Source organism: Alosa pseudoharengus, unplaced genomic scaffold, assembly GCF_046254945.1.
Source record: "Alosa pseudoharengus isolate Yale_2024_CS ecotype anadromous, Long Island Sound unplaced genomic scaffold, YU_APseudo_1.1 YU_APseudo_1.1_scf_23, whole genome shotgun sequence".
Lineage (NCBI taxonomy): Eukaryota > Metazoa > Chordata > Actinopteri > Clupeiformes > Clupeidae > Alosa > Alosa pseudoharengus.
The window spans coordinates 19,750,628-19,773,137 of NW_027468685.1; the positions used below are offsets into that span (position 1 = coordinate 19,750,628).

The 22,510-nt window shown below is 44.6% G+C and overlaps 1 protein-coding gene across 1 annotated transcript in view; it reads left to right on the forward strand.

The window, feature by feature from the left end:
- The window catches only part of LOC143140828 (semaphorin-6D-like), an 85,630-nt gene that overhangs the window by 58,985 nt on the left and 4,135 nt on the right, over positions 1–22,510 (forward strand). Inside the window, exons 5-19 of the mRNA XM_076301946.1 lie at positions 946–1,060; positions 1,372–1,429; positions 1,908–1,964; positions 2,334–2,435; positions 4,224–4,314; positions 4,606–4,731; positions 5,049–5,137; positions 6,334–6,551; positions 6,893–7,024; positions 8,490–8,645; positions 9,763–9,936; positions 10,272–10,409; positions 11,752–11,829; positions 15,512–15,570; positions 17,543–17,593. Of these exons, the coding sequence (XP_076158061.1) occupies positions 946–1,060; positions 1,372–1,429; positions 1,908–1,964; positions 2,334–2,435; positions 4,224–4,314; positions 4,606–4,731; positions 5,049–5,137; positions 6,334–6,551; positions 6,893–7,024; positions 8,490–8,645; positions 9,763–9,936; positions 10,272–10,409; positions 11,752–11,829; positions 15,512–15,570; positions 17,543–17,593 (1,644 nt within the window). The remainder of the gene's footprint in view (positions 1–945; positions 1,061–1,371; positions 1,430–1,907; positions 1,965–2,333; positions 2,436–4,223; positions 4,315–4,605; positions 4,732–5,048; positions 5,138–6,333; positions 6,552–6,892; positions 7,025–8,489; positions 8,646–9,762; positions 9,937–10,271; positions 10,410–11,751; positions 11,830–15,511; positions 15,571–17,542; positions 17,594–22,510) is intronic.

A 22,510-nucleotide genomic window follows, 5' to 3' on the forward strand; every position in this document is an offset into this window, starting at 1 on the left:
TTCACACAGATCATGAGATTATATTTCACTGATGTTTAAATAATTGAACATGAATTGAAACATATTATTAAATCATTTCACAACAAGTGTAATGCGAGTTGTGAGTTATTGCTCCTTTTAATTATCCTCGACAAATGGATTGTTTAATAATAAAGTTAATCATGTAACACGTTTTGGAGTAGACAACAAAAAAAGAAAAATGAAAACAAGCATGAAAGAAGGGGAGAGAAACAAATAACCTTATGCCTATTGAAGTATAGAAAAACATAAACCATCCTCAGGTGACAAGGGCTTTTGCGCTAACATGAAAAATGTGATTTCAACTGTGGGCACAGGATTTGGAGGCTTACATCAGGGAGGCAACATCCCATAGCTATGCGAGAACGGGGGAGACATTTATCTAGCTAGTTGAGAAACCGTACTTGAAACAGCACACTTAAGTTTGAATTCCAAACTCTACTGAGTACCCAACCCAAGCACTGATACAAAGCAAAGTCATTTGTAACAATTCTGAACAGTATATGATGAATTATACTTTAATGTTTGAAGTTAAAAACCCCTGTTAGCGCTCTGTGCACCTCTCCTCCCTCTCCATCTGGGTCTGCAGAAGTCGGGGTTGTTTTGAGACTCCTCGACAATCTGGCCTTCACATCTTTCTGCCGCTCAGCACAGCTTGTTGATGTGAAAGGAAAGGAATGTGTTTGGACTAACTTCTCCCAATCTCTCTATGCTTGTTGTTGTCAGACTCTCTCTTTATTTTGGATATGTATCTGATAAGGAAAGAAAGCGAAACACAGAGAGAGAGAGAGAGAGGGAGAGAGAGTTTGCAAAAATATTGCCTGACGAAAAAAAAAAAAAGAAAGAAAATAAGAGCTGACAAGCCAACAGAAGACAGCGGGATTGTGTGATGCCCAGTCTGAAGTGCCATGTTTTGTTCCCTTGCAGAGTCCTACCTCTACCCAGGCTTCCAGGGGCTAACCTCAGATAACGATACAGTGCGACTGGGCCTGGACTTCCAGCGGATGCTGCGCATCAACCACATGCTCTACATCGCAGCCAGGTCAGCCAGTGGGCATGCAGTAGCCTTACCATGAGCATATGGGCAGTGATGCAGATAGCTGAGTTAATGGAGTTTTAAAACTCATCTCTGCTCGCCTAAAACTACAAATATATCTAGATGACTAGTAATTTACTCATAGCTGCAGGTCATGGGAAGGTGTCACTCAGACAATTACAGTGATTCATTGTGCTGGTTAAAAGAAGAAAAATGAACGACATCACCACTCACTTCGTTGAAGGTGACGCAAAGATGGAAAAAGTCGGCCTAAAATTGAAACCATCATGTCCTCCCCCCTTTTTCTCCTCCTCCAGAGACCATGTTTTTGCAGTGAACCTCACCACCACCACAGAGCAGATCGTCCCTCAGCAGGTGAGTCAGCAACACCTGGTCAAATCCCCACTCTTTTTCTCTCTTCTCTCCTCTCTCTCTCTCTGTCTGTCTCTCTCTCTCTCTGTCTCTCTCACTCTCTCTCTCTCTCTCTCTCTCTCTCTCTCTCTCTCTCTGATAGCTCTAGCACACAAACCACATATTTTCAGTTGTTGTTTTGAGTCAGCCTCTGGATTTATCGAAAGCCCAAAGCAATGAAAAGAAAAGCTGATATATGCCTTGCAAATACACTGTGACTGATGATCAATCAGCTTACTTTGCATGGAAATGTAGACTTGTAAGATTAGATGCAGTAGTATATCCATAGATGTAGATCATGTTATATTGGAATGTACATACAGTACATCTTCTGTATGTACATATATCTATTATCTAACCGTGCCTATCTTGTCCTTGCATTGTTTTCTATGTAATACATTTGCCTTTGTGCATTCTTGCATCACTTGTCTACCCCGTGCAGCGGCTGACATGGAGGTCGAAGGATGTGAAGATGTGCGCGGTGCGCGGGAGAAACAGCGTGAGTCTACCCTATGACCTTCCGCCACCTTCAACGCCTCGATCGGACGTGCCACTGCTTGCCAACGTTATTTAAATATGGGCCTGTGTTTGCCTGTTTGTCCTTGCGCTCACGAGTTTCTCAGGCAGCCAATGAATTATGTATGTGAAACGGGCTATAGAGAAGGAACATATTCAATTCTTCCCCCCCCCCCCCAATGCTTCTGCCTTGTGTGGTACGGTGGTAACCATGTGGTATCGGAGCCTAGCATGAGAGTATGCAGTCAGAAATGGCACAATGGCTCTCTCAAGGAAAATTTGATTAGATATGCAGGGGATCCGCACACAGAATGCCATTTGTGTGACTCTTCTCTCTTTTTTTCCCCTCCAGGACGAGTGCTATAATTACATCAAAGTCTTGGTGCCCCGGAACGACGAGACTTTGTTTGCATGCGGCACCAATGCCTTCAACCCCGGCTGTCGCAATTACAAGGTAGCTACATGGTGTGTGTGTGTGTGTGTGTGTGTGTGTGTGTGTGTATCTGTGTCTGTGTGCATGGATAGTGCTATAGGCTACAGTCTGTAGTGTCACAGTGCTATGGATGTGTGATAAAATGAAATGTCCTTTCCAACTCCTCCTCCTCCTCCCTCGCACGCGTTCACCTTAAGAAAGGAGGTTGAAAGGGAGAATAAAAAGGCCCGAGCTGGCATTGAGGGATGGAGAATGTCATCCCATCCCTGCCTCCCTGCCGGAGAAACGGGGGGTGATTAGAGCCACTCCACAGCAGTGGGAGAGCCGCGCTGCCTGACCAGATGTTGTTTTCACTGCAGCTAGCTGGTGTATTCACGTGTGTGTGTGTGTCTGTGTGTGTGTGTTTGTGGCCATGTGTGTGTTTGTGGCGGTTTGCGTGTGTGTATGTTTGTGGCTGTGTGTGTATGTGTGTGTTTGTTTGTGGCTGTGTGCATCTATCAAGGTGTTTTCTGTGCCTGTGTGGGTGTGTGTGGCCATGTGTGTGCGCCTGTCAAGGTGTGTTTCTGGGCCTGTGTGTGTGCTCATTTATATACAGTCACATCTGTGTCTAGGAGTGAGTGTGGGTGTGTTGCTATTTGTCAGTGTCTAGGTGTGTGTATGTCTGTGTGAGTGTGTGTGCTTGTGTGTGTATACTGTACGTGTGCATATGTATTCTGTGTCTAGATGCATGTATTTGTGTGTGTGTGTGTGTTCATGTGTGTGTGTGTGTGTGTGTGTGTGTGTGTGTGTGTGTGTGTGTGTTCGTGTATACTACAGGAAGCGCATGGCCGCATGACAAAAAAAAGCCGAGTCAAAGCGCCTCTTTAGTCACACGCAGATCCCGTCCCTGGGGATGAAGGCGCGGTGGCAGGTGATTTATAGGCGTCCAGGCAGGGGATCAAGCGCGCCCGTGTCTGCAATATCAAATGGACTCGGCTGCAAACGATCTTAACGGGCCTGCGCGCTGCACTCATATGCGGCATACTCAAGCATTCAGAGCTTTTCACAGGCTCCAGTTGCAATGCCCTTTAAAGGTTTCAGATAGTGAACTGCTGATAAAAGCACTGGGAGCTAGAGAGTATTTGTTCAGGAATAAATGTGTGGTAAAGCATGGAGACATTTCACATGTTGGCCTTATAAAAGACTTTAGTGTTTCCATTCAAGGTGTTCATTTAATTGGAGTGGCATGGAGACTCGTTTTACAACCACAGTTCCTGAAAATCCTCAAAGCTTTTTTACATTTGTCGAGCCATTTTGCATTTTACTAGTGAATTATACAAACAGCCTATCAATAGTCCTTACCTCCATTTTTGACAGCAGTTTGAAAAGGATATTGGATTGGATTGAACAAATATGACCTTTATTCTTAATAATGTAAGGGTATCATCAAGTTAAGTTAGGGTTGGGGGGTTCAAAGGGGTTGTCATGGCTACTAATGATCAAATTTGTTAACCGACCAGCAGCTTGTCAAATAATTAAATTTTCAATTAAATCAAATTTTATTTGATTATATAGCGCTAATAACAAATTCTACTGTCTAAGGCACTTCACGAACTTGTATAGTAACTGCCCAGTCAAAAAAAAGGCAGTTTTGCTTTTTTTCTGGTGTGATGTTATGCATATATTCAAATATGTTGTGTCAGTATGGAGGTCTGAGTGGTCTGAAATGATGTGTGGACAAGTCTGTCGCAGCTGAAGATTTTTGTGTGTTGTTTGCGTGTGAGCTGTTGTACCAGTCTCTCTGTGTAATGTTTATCTCTCTCCCTGCAGATGGACACTCTGGAGCAGGTGGGAGAGGAGCTGGTGGGTCAGGCCCGCTGCCCGTTCGAGTCCCACCAGTCCAACGTGGGCATTTTTGCAGGTGGGCTTTTTTGCAGCCCCTTTGGCCAGGGCTCTTTAGCCAAGGAGTGTTATAACAATCAAACTCAAACCCAACTCTGCCTGTCCCGATTAAGCAGATGCTGTTCACATTTAGTTTTTTTGTCAGTGGAAAATCTATCCTTGTTTATCATGTGCTGCAAATATTTCGGTCATTTTTGTTTGTTTGTTTGTTTTGGGCGGCTTGCTTGTTTGTTTTCCTGTGTGTGACTGTGGGCGGCGTTAATCCATCATGTTTCTCTAACCAACCTGCTGTTCCTCGTCACACGCTCAGGGGGGAACTTCTACTCAGCCACCATGACTGACTTTCTGGCCAGCGACGCGGTCATCTACCGCAGTCTTGGAGGAGAGGGCAGCCCGGTCCTCCGAACGGTCAAGTACGATTCCAAGTGGCTCCGAGGTGGGTAGTCCTCAACAGTCCTTTCAATCATGAACAGATAAATATATTTCAATACGAACTCATGCAATTCAATTCAGTACAGTTTAATTCAGTCTAATTTAATGCACTGCAGCATAATTGTGTTTGTTCTGGCATTTTAATTTAATTGGTATTGTCACAACGATTGAATTGAAAAATTGAACATTACTGTGACCCCAGTGCACCTGATGCCCCTGCTGTGCTCATTGCACAACACATGATCTCACTAACATTGAAACAGTAAACTAGTGAAACTCAGGGTACTTATTCTGACCTGTGTTTCTTTTGCTGTCCCCCAGAACCTCGCTTCCTCCATGCCATCGAGTATGGCAACTATGTTTACTTCTTCTTCAGCGAGATCGCAGTGGAGTACACCTCCCTTGGCAAGGTGAGCACGAGAGGGAAAAAAAATAATAAAGATATGACAGATTGCCTTTCACAGATCTGTGGCATGTGAAAAAAAAGAATAAAAAAAACTGTTGCCCTTTCAAAAAAGCCCAACAGTGCGCAAACTACATGAAAAAAACAACAACAGCGACAGACACTCTGCACATAATGTCCATCCTTGAATAACGCACCTCATCTCGAATAGTGCACCTCATCAATGCTATCTGCACAGCTGCTGCTTCCTAAACAAAGCAGAAGGCCACTTCAGAAGGGGGTTTATCGGAAGCTCGTCCTGCCAGACGGAGCAGGCTGTTAAATGAGCCTGGCGCGCGGAGGCAGCTCGCCGACCAGAGGAACAGGATTAATGATGGAGGCTCAAGCCTCCGCCGCCACGTTCACGCCGGCACAACACACGTCAGAACAACAACAACATCACCTGTCCGTGCCGAGACGTATCTATAGTTAATCATTGAGAATGCTGTTTGTCGGGACGGACACACTGTACTCGGTTGGCGGTTTTTTTTTTTTTTGGGGGGGGGGGGGGTAGCTTCCATCTGACCTGGGCACTGGCGGCTCTGTGTCTGTCTGCCGCACTGAGTCATGAGAACAGATCTGAACTGTCACTGTCACTCCGCTCTCTTCACCTTTCATTTGTCTACCCACTCACTCCATGGTTGTCTCCTTTTAACTCACGTCCTCTCAGTCCGTCTCTTCCTCTCTCTCTCTCCCTCTTGGCACGCACGCACGCACGCACACACACACTGTACACGTGTGCACACACACACACACACATACTGTGTACACACACACACACACACACACACACACACACACACACACACACTGTACACGTGTGCACACACACACACACACATACTGTGTACTCACACACACACACACACACACACACACACACACACACACACACACACACACACATACTGTGTACACACACACACACACACACACACACACACACACACAGAGTATGTGTTTGTGCCTCCATTTCACCTTCCTTTCTTTCTAATTGTTATCACTCTCTCTCTCTCTCTCTCTCTCTCATACACACACATACACACAATATGTGTTTGTGCCTCCCTATTAACTTACTTTCTTTCCATGTTCTCATTCATCTCTGTTTATCCCTCTCTCTCTCTCTCCGTCTCTCTGTCTCTATCCTCTGTGGTATGTATTCAGGTGGTGTTCTCGCGTGTGGCACGCGTGTGTAAGAACGACGGCGGTGGCTCACCACGGGTGCTAGACCGCTACTGGACGTCCTTCCTGAAGGCGCGGCTCAACTGCTCGCTGCCCGGGGACTCCTTCTTCTACTTCGACGTCATGCAGTCACTGAGCAACGTGCTGCAGATCAACCAGCGGCCAGCCGTCATCGGCGTCTTCACCACACAGATGAACAGGTGAGTGAACCACTCATACACACGCACACACACACGCACGCACGCATGCATGCACGAGCACACTCACGCACACACACACTCAAACACACACACACACACACACACACACACACACACACACACACACACACATAAAATAACACTCATATGTACACACACACATAGACATTACCTGACAGTCAGTTTTACGCTCTGTTGGAAATTAAGATAGAATTATATTCTGTCACACATTGTAGTTCATGGAGGATGCTGGCAATAGATGCACAGTGCATGAATATGAAGCCTACAGACACAGAGAGCCATGTAGATCAGCCATCTGACAAGTTCATTATCCCTTGCAGTATACCCGGCTCAGCTGTTTGTGCATTCTACATGGACGACATCGAGAGGACCTTTAATGGGAAGTTCAAGGAGCAGAAGACCAGCGAGTCAGCCTGGACACCAGTGGCCGAGGAACAGGTGCCCAAACCCAGGTACGAGGCCCCTGCCAAAATCAGTGCCCAGGGGGGAAATAAAGCACTGAAAAGTGCAGCACATAATGTTCTTTTCCCATTTACGAGAAACGCTTGTTCTCTCTTGTCATAAAGTACTCGAGAAGCCATGTAGACAATATTTTTTAAAATTGAACATCTTAAGTGCTTTTGTTATCATCTCTTTGTCAGATATTATTTAAAATTTCAGCTACCTCAGTGATGTGTGAGGCTAAACCGCTAATGAGGAAGGGTTTGCATAGCACCTCTCTCTCTCTCTTAGAGCACATTATATGACAAAAGAGAAGCTTAATAAGTTGTCGGTTTAATGCTCATAATTTCAGTCATGCTGTTATGAGGTGTCACTTGAGTTCACTGTTAATTCGCTAACATCAGACTTCAGTCACCTTTCAGAGGAACTTGGGAATTACATACTCTGGTTTAAATTTGCCTAAGGGTACATTCGGGAGTGTCAAACATTTATTCCTTTTTACACCTACACCCTACACCCACCGAGTCGGGTCGCATCGAGTACATTATTCAGTGCTATGTTAATCGCTTGGGTGATCACATAAAAAAAAGCAAAACAAGGGCACTTCAGCAACTATATGTATATATATTTTTGCTTTTGTTTAAGGAGGACACAAGACTGTCGGTTCAAACAAGACCCAAGTGACACAGGGACAATTAGCTTGATTACCAGGGAGCATCGCTTGTTGTCAAAATATATACCCTCCTTGTTTGTAAGTGTCTGCAAAGTAATTGAACGTGAATGCCCTGTCCAGCAGGCTGCAGGCTAAACACAATAGTGGTCAGATCCTGTCCTGGTGTCCGCAGAGCTTTAAATGCGTCGAGACGGAGCTGAACCGCGGCCTCCCGAGGCTAATTGCGCTGTCATTATTTAGGCCGTCAACATTAAATTACAGTGATTAATCTTGTACGCTCCATTCTTTGACCATTGGTAATTGCTGATTGAGAGATTGTAATTGAGAACAGCATGCAGACAGCTTCTGTGTCATCCTTATCGAGATTAATTTGCGAAGAGCGCACACAGAGAATTTTAAACATCGGACAATGCAATTCTGGCACTGCTTTTGTTTTGCCGTTTTTCTCTTTAACAGATTAGATTGTATAGATTTATGTCTCTTCCAAAATGAATATTACTTGATATGTGCTGCCAGTACAACAAATAGATGTACTATTGAACACTTTTTTTGGAATAATAAAGTGATTAAAGATCACTTAACCCTAAGCTATTTTATTGTCATATAAAGTAATTCACTCATAGGTTGATATGTTGCTTTTCCTTAATCTGAATGTGTCCAACTTGCCACGTATATGATAGGACTAATATTATTCCTGGAGAGTATTCAAGGCAACTCATATGTTTGTTCCACGTGGTGCCGTTGCATTTTTCATTCTGCCTCTGACATCATGCGATGACCTCATTTCCTGCTTGTCCGCCCAGGCCTGGCTCATGTGCGGGAGACGGCCCGGCGGCCGCCTACACCTCATCCACCAGCTTCCCCGACGACATGCTGACCTTCATCAAGTCTTACCCGCTGATGGACGAGGCCGTGCCCTCGGTGGGTGAGCGGCCGCTCTTCGTCCGCTCCGCCAGCAGGTAGCCGTGACCTCTCTCTCACTCTCTCACCACACACACACAGATCTCTCTCTCTCTCTCTCTGTTATGCACATACACACATACACACCTGCTACCTGTCCCCTGCCCAGTAACTCCTACCAGTCCACTCTTTTATCTCTCGCCACCACCCCTACACACACACACACACACACACACACACACACACACACACACACACACACACACACACACACACACAAACAAATACACAGATCTCTCTCTCTCTCTCTCTCTCTCTCTCTCTCTCTCTCTCTCTCTCTCTCTGTGTCATGCACATACACACATACACACCTGCTACCTGTCCCCTGCCCAGTAACTCCTACCAGTCCACTTCTCTTTTATCTCTCGCCACCACCCCTACACACACACACACACACACACACACATCTCTCGTCACCAGGCCTAACTCTGCTCCTGTTGCTCCTGTCCTAGGGAGGTCATGTGAGCATAGTATTCTCTGTGGAGTAACCATAGTAATGCTCAGCTGTTGTGTGATGTCATGGTAGAGAGAGCGGTTTTCCTGGCACTGCAGTACTCCTGGCATTGCACCCTTTTAGACTGCATCCTCACTTAAGCCTCTCTTAGATCTTTGAAAAGAGTCTCCTTATTAAGGTTAATAATAGCATTAGCTATGTTTGTTGTCATTATTTGTAGAGCAATATTTAATATTTAATATTGCAGGGATCCCACGGGTCATGGAATTTCTGGAATATCATGGACATTTGATAGTCTATTCCAGACATGGAAAGTCATGGGATTTTATCAATTTGTGGGGCAAAGTCATGGAATATCAGGGGATTTTGTTGTAGCAGTTTAAAATTGACTTGCCAAAATACATGAATGCAAATATATGTCCACGCAGAATTGATGCATATCTGGTAATTAGATTCATTCTATAGTAGGTCATGAAAATTTATTTTTTTTGTCAGGGAAAAGTCATGGAATTTTACATCTGACTTAGAGTGGGAATATATAATATTATGTATATTTCATGCATACGGTATGCATCATGATTGTGTTATAGATATATTGTATATGTGTCTTTTAGCACTATGAATATAGTTTTTACAATCTGAGAATGTCTTCATCTTTGCAGGTACAAGTTGACCCAGATGGCGGTGGACACATCTGCCGGGCCCTATAAGAACCGCACCGTGCTGTTCCTCGCCTCCGAGGACGGACACGTTCTCAAGGTCTTAGCGAGCACCGACCCCAACGCCACCTCTGGCTCCACACTGCTGGAGGACATTGATGTGTATAACCCCTCCAAGTGAGTTTTCACACCTGAGCTTGTGGCTTAAGGTTGCGCCAGGGTAAAGTCGTAGCACAGCTGTACTGTCCACCACACAGTTCTCAGTCCCCACGGGGCTCCAAGTTCGAATCTGGCCAAGTTCGAGGTCATTTTCCGAACCCATTTCTCTCTCCAACTCATTTCCTGTCAACTTTTCACTGCTCTGTCAAATAAAGGCTAAAAGGTCACAACATATAGCCTAAAAAAAGGAATAACTAGCCTGTAGAGGAAGGAATCTCAGTCTGTCCGTCTGTGACGCAGTGCTTGCCTGTGTCATGAAGTCTTTACGCTCTTTGCGAATCCTGTCTGTCCAGATGTGATGTCCAAGGGGACGACAGGAGGGTCCTGGGGCTTGAGCTGGATAAGGAGCACCACGCCCTGTTCGTGGCCTTCTCCACCTGTGTCATCCGAGTACCCCTCAGCCGCTGCAGGAACTACGGCACCTGCAAGAGGTATGGAACTCCATGAAAAAAGTCCATGAAATGACTGCTCATGTTTGTGCACTTTTAAATAAATGAAGGTTCCATGGGTAAACAAACCCCTGAAGAGCCCAAAATCTGTATTTATATTTATGTATTTATATTTGTCATGATGATATTTGGCTTTATAAACATAATCATAACAATGTTCTGTTTCTCTGTGTAAGAACTTTGACAATCAAGATGGCAAACACTTTGTCATTTAGAACACTACTTTGTCATCTATTAAGAAACAGTGGTTTATGTGGCTCAGTCAGATTTCATTTGAATATTACTTTGTGACTATTATATTCTGTCACTCACTACAGCTTCCAGTAAAACTGCCAAATCTCACTTTTTTAAAATCTCTCAAAACAAGAGTGGGAAGGGAAAGTTTATTTATGATGTGCTCGTTGTGAACTTTCTTAAAAGCCACATAGAGCTTCCAAGAACCTTCCTGCTGGAAAAGGCAAGATGTGTGGGTGGGGGCTCGTGTGTTTGTCTGTGTGCATGCATATATATGTGTGTGTGTGATTCTTGAGGGGGGGGGGTGGGGGGGTAGGAGGTTGGCAGTCGAGAAGAAATAGCTTTAAATGACATCTGAAGACGAGATGTAGACAGGAAGTCACTCGACAGACAGCAGCGTGACAGGCTCTCTTGCTGAGAGGTCTCTGTTGTCTGTGTCCCAGACGAGCTGTCAAGGTAAGCTGGAGGAAAGAGTGGTAGGCGGAGGAGAAAGACAAGGGACTAGCTCGCTAGCTCGCTCGCCGTTTCCCTTTTTTTCTCCGTTTCCCGTGTCGTGCGCCAAGAAATACATGTGCCCATACATTATTGTCGTTATACCCTCGGCTGCCTATTGTGAAGAGATATGGAGCCGTATAAAATGGATTCCCTGGTCCCAGGGGTGCGTTTACAGGAGCTGGGTGGAAACACTCAGACGAGGTCCCCAAAGCATACATCATGTTTTATCTCACGCATGCAAGCAGGAACACACACACACACACACACGCTCTCCAGCGCGCACACACACACACACATGTACATCCCCAAAGACACACCCACACACACCCACGTGCATATCCCCAGACACACACACACACACACACACACACACATTTGGCCAGGTGGTCAGACTCCTGGCTCACCACACTCCCAGCAAACTGAGCTGACTGAGCATTTGAATAGACCACAGTGGCGGGCTACCAACCTCCCAAGCACGGCCCCTCTCTCCAGATGTCCCCTCACCGCTCTCTCTCTCTCTCTCTCTCTCTCTCTCTCTCTCTCTCTCTCTCTCTCTCTCTCTCTCTCTTCCTCCCTGTCTATCCTGTTGTCTCAGGAGCTGTTTGGCCTCCCAGGACCCCTACTGCGTTTGGCTGAAGACGGGGAGCTGTGCCAGTGTGACCCCTGGCTTTAAGTAAGTGTGACCTCACTTCCTGTCACAGTGAACAGGCACGTCAAACTGCCAGCACTGTTTACCACTCTTTACCCTGGAGACATTTGAGTTTGCCTCGCAGAATAGATGCTGATTAGTGTCTGAGCAGCTGTCTGTTTTGGTGAAGCCTTCCCTGGGGTTCTCCAATGTGTTTATAGAAGCAATCTGGGTAAATCCAGGTTTCATTTTTCACTTTGTTTCACCTATCTGATACATTGTCATTGGTTTGTCATATTCATTTTCATTAGGATTTTATTCACTTGTCATTTTATTTGAAAACAATTGAAAGGGGTGAGTGGTGTGTGGGGTTGGGGGGGTAATTTTATGCTAGCTTTAATCCTGACAAATCCTGTATGATGAGTCTAGGATTACAGAACGATTTATTTAAATTCTGATGGAAACTCTTCTGTAAACACATTGATCTTAATCTGAAACAGGCCTGTTTAGACTTTCAATAGCACATCAGTTTTCAGAATGAATGAATTTGAGTTATTAGCCTTATCTTATTTTTCAATAAAGAGAGGAGATCAGCTGTGGCTCTTAATACACAACCTTTACCTGAATAAGATAATTGATAATAATAATAATAAAAAGGTAGCTGAAATAAAGTGCTACTTTAACAGATTTTGAATATAATGCACTGTAACAAACTAAGATAAACACACAATACACTGTGCATTATGTACCAAGCACTCTCAAGCACTCAGTAGTGTTACCTCAGAAATCAAACAGTCCAATCTGCTGTATGTATGAAATGATAGCCTACAGTCATATTTATTTATGATAATGTATAGTTGGAGTTGTGCTAGGATTTTAAAGAGCATTAACTTGGTCCTTGGGTGAATCCGCAAGCAGAGAGCAGAGCCACACCTTCAGACTACATTCATTTCACAGCGACAATGCATGACTTTAGTGTGAATGAGTTGGAGCTGTATCATTGATCGGCCAGCCAACCATAATTGATTGATCTGCTCTTGTAGGCGGTGGACACATAAGATTATTGATCACGGGGTCTTTCTGTCAACTAGCAACCTTACAAGAGCCAACAGCCAATATGTCTACCACTGTGTGCTCTTCTTCCAAGAGGTCTCCAGCCTATCTGCCTCTCTCTCTCTCTCTCTCTCTCTCACTCTTTCTGTTCCTCTATTTTCCAGACACACACACACACAAAAGGCTGCCTTTGACTAAATGATTTATAACATGGAAAGATGGAAAGTAATGCACATTTATATAGAGCCATATGGAGCCACAGTCTTACTCTCCCCCAACCTTGGCCTTGTACTCTTTGCATGACTGCCTACTCTATGGCTTACTCCCTCTTTCCTCCCTTTCCTTCTTCTATTTCCCCTCCTTCATCTGCCTGAAATGCAAATACAAACCCTACAAACCACTGAAATGCAAATACAAACCCTAGTTTTGTCTCAGACTTTGACTGTGAAATCTCCTTAGACTTTTGTTGTTTTTCGAGTGTGTTGTTCCCGTGGTTGCTCTCAGTTCATCATGAGCGTTATCTAGATCCCCCACCCTCCCTCAGCCTCAAACCTCCGTGGTATGAGGAGTTACCGCGAACAGAACAGAGTGCAGATAACGACGGTCACCTTGACCCACGCCGCAATTACAATTCTCCAGCTGTGCGCGCTAAACAGTGCAGCATAACAAACAAGATACAGTCGTTGGAAAGGTCACTTCATCTGTACACCTTTAGCGTGCATCCTGGGAGGAGGCCGCTCCACTGCGGCCACCGCAATGAAATATTAACGGAGCCAGAGGAGTCAGAGGAGGTGAGTTTAGCAAAGCGCCCCTTCTGCACATTTCTGGACACGCTGGGAAGCACGTCATGTGGAAGACGTCAGCTTAGAGCTTGTGCCGGAGGAACAGATGGGGTGTTTAGTTTTGCTGCCAGGACGCGTGAGGGGCTTTAGTCCAGAGGTGAAGTGACACAGACCAGTTGGGCAGCTCACAAAGATCAGAGAGAGAGAGAGAGTGAGAGAGAGAGAGAGAGAGAGAAAAAGAAAGAGAGAGAGAGAGATTCCAGCATATTTTCCCCAGAAGAATGTTTCATAAGAGGAGAAAAGTGTGGAGGACTTGAATGGCCCTTATAGATGGGGCTGAGGTTATTTCTGTGTGATTCTTGTGCTGACACTGCATATGCATGAAGCTGGATATATGAATGTGGGAGTATTGCTTTTGAGGTTGAACTGGGTGGCTGCTCAAAAGGATTTGAAATAAGCCATATATGCATGCAAGAGTGTGTGTAGTGGGGGGAGGGGGGGCATGTGTTTTTATGTGTGCGTGCGTGTGTGTGTGTGTGTGACAGTGAGTGTGTCTTTGTCGATCTCCATGACTGACAGAGAGAAGACAGCGCTCTTGTGTCAGTCTAATGAATAACACTCAGCCTCGCCCCGCCTCACTGGCCTCATACCTCTGAGTATATTGAAAATGGGGGAGGGTGTGTGTGTGTGTGCATGCCTGGTGACACTGAAAGAGTGTGGAGGAGAGAGAGAGAGTGCGTGTGTGTGTGTGTGTGTGTGTGTGTGTGTGTGTGTGTGTGTGTGTGTGTGCGTGTGTGTGTGTGAGCGTGTGTGTGTGTGTGTGTGTGTGTGTGTGTGTGTGTGTGAGCGAGAGGCGGATAAAGGTGCAGTGAACAAGTGAAAAGAAAACTCAGTGGCCGGAGCACACGGTAAATTGAGAGGGCTGTAGTGGAATGATTGGGTGCGACAGTCCTCCAGGTTACCCCCCAGCGTAGAGACACACCACACTACCTGTTTCTGCTTCTCCAGCAGCACCAATGGGGAAGACATCAGTGTGTCTGCCAGAACAAATTTGGGAGACTGTGAAGGGATGAAGAGTTTTTTTTTCCTCCAAGCTATACTTAGAGGGTGTCTTATACATTTTTTTACACTCAAGTGGTTATTTCTTTCTCGATAGGGATTTTAAAATGGATAGGATTGATTAAAAAGTGAGGGACATATTGAGTGAGATATTTTTTGTAAAAGCAAAATAGACAAAGAACAAAGCATAGGACAACTGAAATGAGACATCTCTGAGATCTTACACTATAGGTTCTGTGTCATATTATCCATAAAATTACATTTTCAGTGATTTCCTAACTCTCTCAAGGCCAGTTTTCATTTCCCATACCATGCACTTGTAATAAGGTGAGCCTCTGTCCATGTGCCTTGCTGTCCATGAAGGGTGATTTACGGTTAACCTTTCCCCACCACCGCCCTTCCCTGAGCAAACACAAGGCTCTAATTGGACCGCAGATGCGATTCAGACTTCATTAATGGCCTAGCACAGCAGATATCTCTCCTTCTCTCTCTATCCCTCCATCTCTCTCTTCCTCTCCTCTACCCACCCCCCCCCCCCTCTCCCGCTGTTTCACCCCTCTTCAATTCCACGGGGACTGGCACCGCCACCACAGTCTCCGTGTGTGTCGCCTCACTAAAGGTGTTTGTTTATTTGTGGAAAAGGCATATTATCTTCCTATCAACATTTTGGGAATAAATGACTGAGGTTCAATTTAAAGGGGCTCAGTCAGTGTGTGTGCGAAGCACTGGCATCCAATGGTGACCAAAATGATGTCTCAACCTTCCTTTGTTTTAGACTCCTTCTCACCTTCTCTCTCTCTCTCTCTCTCTCTCTCTCTTCCTGGCTTCTCCAGGGCTGGATTTGAGCAGGACATCGAGGGTGACCACTCAAAGTACCCCGACACCTGTCACAGTAAGTCTGCATCGTTGTCATAGAAACAGGCCAGACTCACTGTGTGTTTTTCCCCCCAAGGAAACGCAGAGGGAATTCAGCACAAATCACACCTGAAATTAGATTAGTGACTGCGTATTTGTTTCTTGAGGAAATAAGTCCGATATGTATTTACCATGCCTCTTGGTGTGTAGATAGAGTCCAACTGTAGTTTTATTCACTCAGATGCTGAAACAGAGAGGAAATTTTACCTATGGATGGGATGTCTAAGCAGCCTGGAAAATTTCACATTCAAAATTAAAATTGCATCACTAACATACCCTTTGCTATTCTAATTGCGTAGCCTTTGCTGTTTACATGGTGGTGTTCCTGGTGAGAAAACAGGGTGGAACTGACCTTTCCATTCTTAAAACACATGCAGCAAAACCAGGATGAAAGCAGCTTGCAGCTTGCAATATAATTAAGCTTCTCTGACCCCTCATCTGTGTTCTCATTGGTCTACCCTCATTCCCACACAACAATTGGTGGGTGTCACTCACTCCTCAGTAAGCTTCCTGACACAGGGTGTCTGAGCGAAGCCCAGGTGCAGACCTTCCCTTTGTTAACATGATGACAAATTCCATTTGGAAGATTACAGTGACTGCATGTTTGGCTGTCGCAGCAGCTGCTTTTGTCATATGTCTCATACTTTCGGGCGGGATATTCTAGAAATTCCTTGCAAATGATATTTTGGATTCGTTTTGGTGTGCACTTCAGAATCCCAGCTTGAACCTCTCATTCCACTGGCTCCCTTACACCAGTGCCTCGAGGGCTCGGACTTCTAAAGCCCCGGCCCAGTGTGTGTGTGTGTTGATTACAGCTCAGCGTTTGATTCAGCCTGGACCTCAAAGCTGATTTTATGACAAGGTCTGGGACTCGAGTATCGATCCACACCTTCGCACTGGGCTCCATATTTGTTTCCTGATGGCTAACGCCTGGGGAAGATAAATGACTTGATGTGAAATGGCAGCATTGGCCCGGGGTGATCGAGCTGCTGCTTGGCAATCTAAGGGTTCCTGCTTTGATCCTGGCCCTCCCTGGCTTCCTGTCAAAGTGCCCTTGAGTGTAACCTAGCTCTTGCTGGGCAGGCTTAATGTTTTTTATGGCCACCTCTGCTGTGCACTGCAGTTGTGTGTTTTAAGCCAATAAAGGTGAATGTTTACCATGATGTGCTTGAAATGATTGGTAGAGAAGAACTCAAACTGCCCTTGAAATGTTGTCTCTTATTTTTCTGACCCCATGATTGTCACATTAGGTACCCAAACGAAGTGCCCCCTACCATGGCAATATGTTGACATGGTGTTTCTGGGTGTTAAAAAGGTTATTCACAGCCAGATAATGAGGAGAATCGACTCCTCTTTGAGAGTTAAGGTGTTTGAACCCGCATAGAGTAATTATGTTACAATCTCTGATCTTCGCTTGCCATTTGATCATAGTATTTGAGATGATTTTAGCAGTGCCAGACAAATCTCTGCGGTGTCTGCAAAGTTGCTAGTCAAGCTAGCGAGCTCCTCATCAAGTATTCACAGAGGCACTGCTTTCACCATTCATTTCCATCCATGGTGTGCAGGACACAGCAGTGTGTGTTCTCACCTCGGGCTCACCTTGATGGAGATGCCCCCCAACACACATGCCAGAATCAGAGAGGACCGGTTTGCCAGTTAAAACTGCTATCAAATACAGTACGCCCCCTGAACCACCAGCATGTGTCGAAGTTACTGAAGGGGTTAGCCAGAAATGCTAATGGGGCTAATTAACTTAGAATCCACATCTGTGTTGAAACACCTGCTAGTGTAAACAGCTCATTATCTAGGAATTTTATCCTTTGTCTTGATTTATGCTTAATGAGATATAGCGTGACTATTTTTGGTTCATTTTGGTTCATTGGCATTCTATGACCCAATGATAATCAAAATAGAAAGCTGATAGTGTCTGTATTCTCACCCACCCACAGATGTGTTGGCTACTACTCGAAATCAGAACTCCGCAGCAGACTCGGCTTATGGTAAAGCTCTCTTCCTTATTTTCTTGTTTATTTGGCAGGCTTACGCTTTTGAACCTGAACAACTGAAGCTGTAGGCTACAGCATTGCATGTGACCTTTCAAATGCTCTGGCATTAAGGCCAAAAGATATCTTTTTAATGCTTTTATAGCTGATGCCACACATTATACAAATGTTTATAAGCTATAGACTCAGACCCTGTGATCCACCACCATCGGTGACCTTTTTAAAGGGTGAAATAAATGAGAGGTAAGTTTCCTATGTAAAATGTTGCAGGAGTTATGGTCTTTCTTTTGGACGTTGTCTTGCTTGGGAGGCGTAAAGTTCAGCTACACTCCGGCCTTGTTGGCGGCAGTGGCTAAATCCGTCACATGGGTGTCACCCGCCTTAATTTAATTGAGACATTTAAAATCAGGCTGTGCTAAAGGCCCTCCGTATTAACCTCGGCCATCCGGTCAGCCAAGCATGAAGGCGGGTGTCAGTGCAAAGAATTCTTAATTATGGCGCCTTCAATGTCTTGCTCAGTACCGATGCAAGAGCATTCATTGCAGCCTATTAAACCACAGGTCACTGGCTACTACAAGGAGTCGACTAATTTAAATTAGCACTTCATTGAAAATGCATTTTTAAGCTTTTCCTGTCGAGATCAAAGGATGTGTTAAAAACTCTGTTTTATTGACACAGTTGTGTGAAAGCCAAGTGCAAACCAAGCTAATTAGTTCACAAAATGGATGAAACGTATACGTGTCTATTTCCGGTTCTGCACCTGCATGCAAGAAAGAGAATGTAATTTTGAACTGTGACAAAACCCTCATTCGCTTGAACATTACCATTGTTACTTCAAGAGGAAACCAGAGGCTAAACTGTGAAATTGTCCCTGCTGTTATTTCTGTTTGTGACAGCTTCTAGCTCATAGACCGTGGCCAATCTATTTAAGCAGCTGAACGCCTTCTGTGGAGTGGTTTGTTTCTATGTCCCAAAGCCACCTAACTCCAAAAAGGAAAACGCACAAAACAGATCACACAGTAGCTATTGGTGGTTTGCTCAGGCACTCAGAGAACACAGCATAGGCTTTTCCTCTGAGGCATAGAGGAAAGACAGTGCGCTCAATGACCCACAGTCGTCATCACAATATGACCAATCTGTTTTATGCAGCGGAGGCCGCACAAGCTTTTCAGGCTTGATGCTCATTGTTCAGTCCATTGAACAATGCTTTTTAAATCATAGATCCGTACATGACCTGAGGTAAAAGGAGTTAGTTTGGCTTCCAGCACACATTGCATCCAAGGGGGCTGCAATGACCCAAGCCCCAACGTACAGATGGCTCGGCGTTCAGAGTGGCATATTTTCGGGGGTAAACTTTTTGACTGAGTCCCGCAGGCGCAATCTGCTCGGGGTCACTCTGGCAGCCTCATTAGTGATAAGCATCAGTCCCACTCACATTTTTCAGTTGAAAGAAAAGGCCTCTTGGTGTACAGGAGACCATGCTGAGTGAGTTGTAATCACTGTATTTATTTATTTATTTATTTATTTATTTTAAGAGTTTCTTTTCAGACCTCAGTAAAAGCTTAGCAGAAATGTCCCTGATAACAGCAGCATTGATGGAGAGCCCAGTGAAGCATGCCAAACATGTGCCCAGGTAAAAGAGGTCGGCACGACCGATCTCCAAACGCCTTTGAAAACAAAGTCACTGTTGTCGCACTGAGACTTGCCACATAGCGCAGTGTGGAGGAACTTCACTCGCATAATGTGAGAGGCCTGACAGAGCAAGCTTTGAGTTCGATGAATTTATCAATCCCTGGGAAGCGGGCACCTTAATTATTGTTTGTGACTGCTACAAGGCGATAAGAGAGCCTCAAAGTCCCCACTCCTGAGAGTGGAGTTAAGTGCCGCAATAAACACAATGTGTAGCTGATCGGAATCTCTACAATATATGGCGGCAATGTTTGGAGCAATATTAGGTCGACCTCCCCAGGTTATCATGCTTGTCTTGTACGGCATGTAGGCATAGTCTGAGCCCAGAGTCTCTGAGCTGTCTGGTGCTGCAGTGAGTACATGTGTTCTTGTTCATTTGTTTCTGATTCGCAGTACTGCTTCTCATAATATCTCTTTCTGGCCCTTGTGTAGGACTTTGATTGCTTTTTCCGGTAAAGAGCTTTAGGAATATCTGTAGACCTTCTCCACAGTGTGTTACATTCCTAATGTTGTTCTGTTTCCGCATTCAGACCTGGCCGCATTCTTGCAATTGAACTACAGCATAAGAGCCAATAGATACGTGCCATAACATGTTTTGATTTGAGAATATTTGCCCCCATGCTAAGCTTTATTGAAAAGCACAATAGTGGGAAAAAAAGTTTTTGTTCTAAATGTAAAACACATGGCGGAGGAGAGACCCCTGTAAATAAGCATAATGAGCTGCAATTTTAGGCTTACCTGGCGACGAAGGATGTTGTGAAACTGCTCTTTATGGGTTCAAAAAAAGGAGGCGGGGCTGCACTCCATATAACTGAGTGTTTCAACTCATTAAAAAGTACTTTAGACACTTCACTGAATTATCGTCACCGGTGGTGGCATCCAATTATAGAAGTCAGAGTCACTGAAATTGCCTTTAATGGTCTTCATTTGCATGCAACGGGTAGGCTACCTTGCTGAGATCACCCTCTAAATTACATTTACAACAGCTTAACATATTTTCCGTTAGACAACTGTCGTTTATCACCCTCCATACCGCGCACCGTGGGTCATGCAACAGCTGGGTCGGGCTCTATCAATAAGCCACAACTGTCAGACAAGTAAATGGAAGTGTTCCACTCATGTTGCATGCTAGCTCTGTGCACATGCGTGGCCCTCACTCCCCCACATCAGGGATTCCACTTACTTTTCCCACCGGTGAATTGCATTATGGGAGAACCGTGTCAATTAATCAATGTTTCCTCCCCTTGTAGCAAATGGTCCATTGATTGGCACTCAAGAACCAAACAACAAGATATATGTGTGTGTGTGTCTGTGGGGAATCCACAGACAGACGTGTTGGACGTCAACCTGTAAGGAAAGGTCCTTTACTTGAACAGAGGAAGCTTTTTGTTACTGATGGAGCTTATCTTAAATAAGGGGTCAAGCATGAAACAGACAGTGTGTGTGTGTGTGTGTGTGTGTGTGTGTGTGGTGTTTGCCTTATGCGTGTGTGTGTCTGTGTATGTGTTCAACCTGGGAATATGCATACAAGCCACTGAAAAATGGACCTGTTCACTTTTATTCCTCTGGTTGGCACAGTTTCTTATCGAAAGTCAATTGCAATTACAATTAAACGTCTTATTGCGGCCTCTACAAACATTACAACAGTAATCTCTACTGTATGTTCAGTTGAGGTCTGCATGACAGCCAGTTTTTTTTTTTATTGTTTGATTTTTGTTTGCTTATATCAGTCATTCCCATGATGGCATGCAGTGTTATCAGTGCTTTTCTATCGACACTCGATCAGCACTAAGCCAATTTTCATATTGACCTGCCCTAGCAGAACTCTGCTTTTAACCTACATGGAACTTGTGCTAAGCGATCTTCGTGATTCAGCCTGTCATTTTTTCAAACATCACTCTGTTGGTTTGAAGCGGTGAGACACTATTATTATTCATGAGTGCCTCAAAAATTCTAGGTGACAAAAAAATGTGTGAGTCACAAAAAAAATGTGAGAGCCATTTAGCCAAAAAGCTGTTGAGGTCAACAAAATGACGGGTCAAATAGTTGTGTAACATTGGGTGTGCTGATTGAACAGATGCTCTTTTTGGAGCGACCATCAAGCAGTGTGGGTCAATATGAAAGCACATTCCATAAAGCCTTTTCGGATGTGTCGCTGGCTCAAAAAATGGCTGATGTGATGTGAGCGCTCTAAAGGTCATTGGTAATCCTCCTCTCCAAGGATGAGTGACAGCATTTTGCTCAATTCGGTCAACACCATTACAGAACACAAATAGATTATCATATCCCTTTGTGAATTTATGTAGTGGCTGTGACTATGGGCTGGAAGACATATCTTACTATTTTTTAATGATCATACAGTTATCATCCATTTACCTTAATTCGCTAGATGTGAATGAATTATTCTGCATGTGTTTTGGCTGCTTAATAGCTATGAAAATGGACATATGAAAATGTTGCTGTGATTTAAGTGGATCTGAAAAGAATCAGAAGGAGATGTAAACAAATGTAGCCAAGTATAAGCATACCAAAGCATACCTAAAGCCAGTCATGTTTGCCTGTGACAGTAAGACAAAACAGAACTAAACAAAAGGCATACAAATGCACTCGACTATTCATATAACTGTGGGGAGCTGTTGTTACACCTAAGGAGAAAGCCTCCACAGGTGAGGGGCTCTTGCCCGACATTTCCAGACAGCCAGGAGAAGGTCAGCTGTGTTTGGTGGTCCATCACAAAGGTAACCTTAAGACCTTTAGCAGAGGGTCTGTTGAATGTAAAAACAGCCGCATGTTGAAAGGAGCGTAAACATATTCCTGTGGCCTTCTCACATCTTTAGTTGTGTTGTAGTGGCACTGTTGTAGTTCAGGTATATTATTTGATGAAGAATATTCCTAAAAGTTTGATTTTTGCTTTTAACATCTGCCATATTATATTTCTAAAAATACAAAAAAAGCTCTTGTGGGTACCTAAAGTAATTGGCATGTGGAATCTATTCAAGCATCTTTGCTGGTCTTGTGTTGTGTTATCTGAGGCCACACAGCTCTGGCAGTGCACCGGTTCCTGCAGGAGGTGGCACTGATAGGCTGGCCCACTGCGCCAGGGCGCTTTGGTCCCATTAGTGGCACTCAAGTCCACCGAGACCAACTGTCTGCAGAAACTTCATGACCTACATAAAAGTGCCTATTAGACCCACACAGGAGGGTCCCGCTCAACAGCGAGCAGCT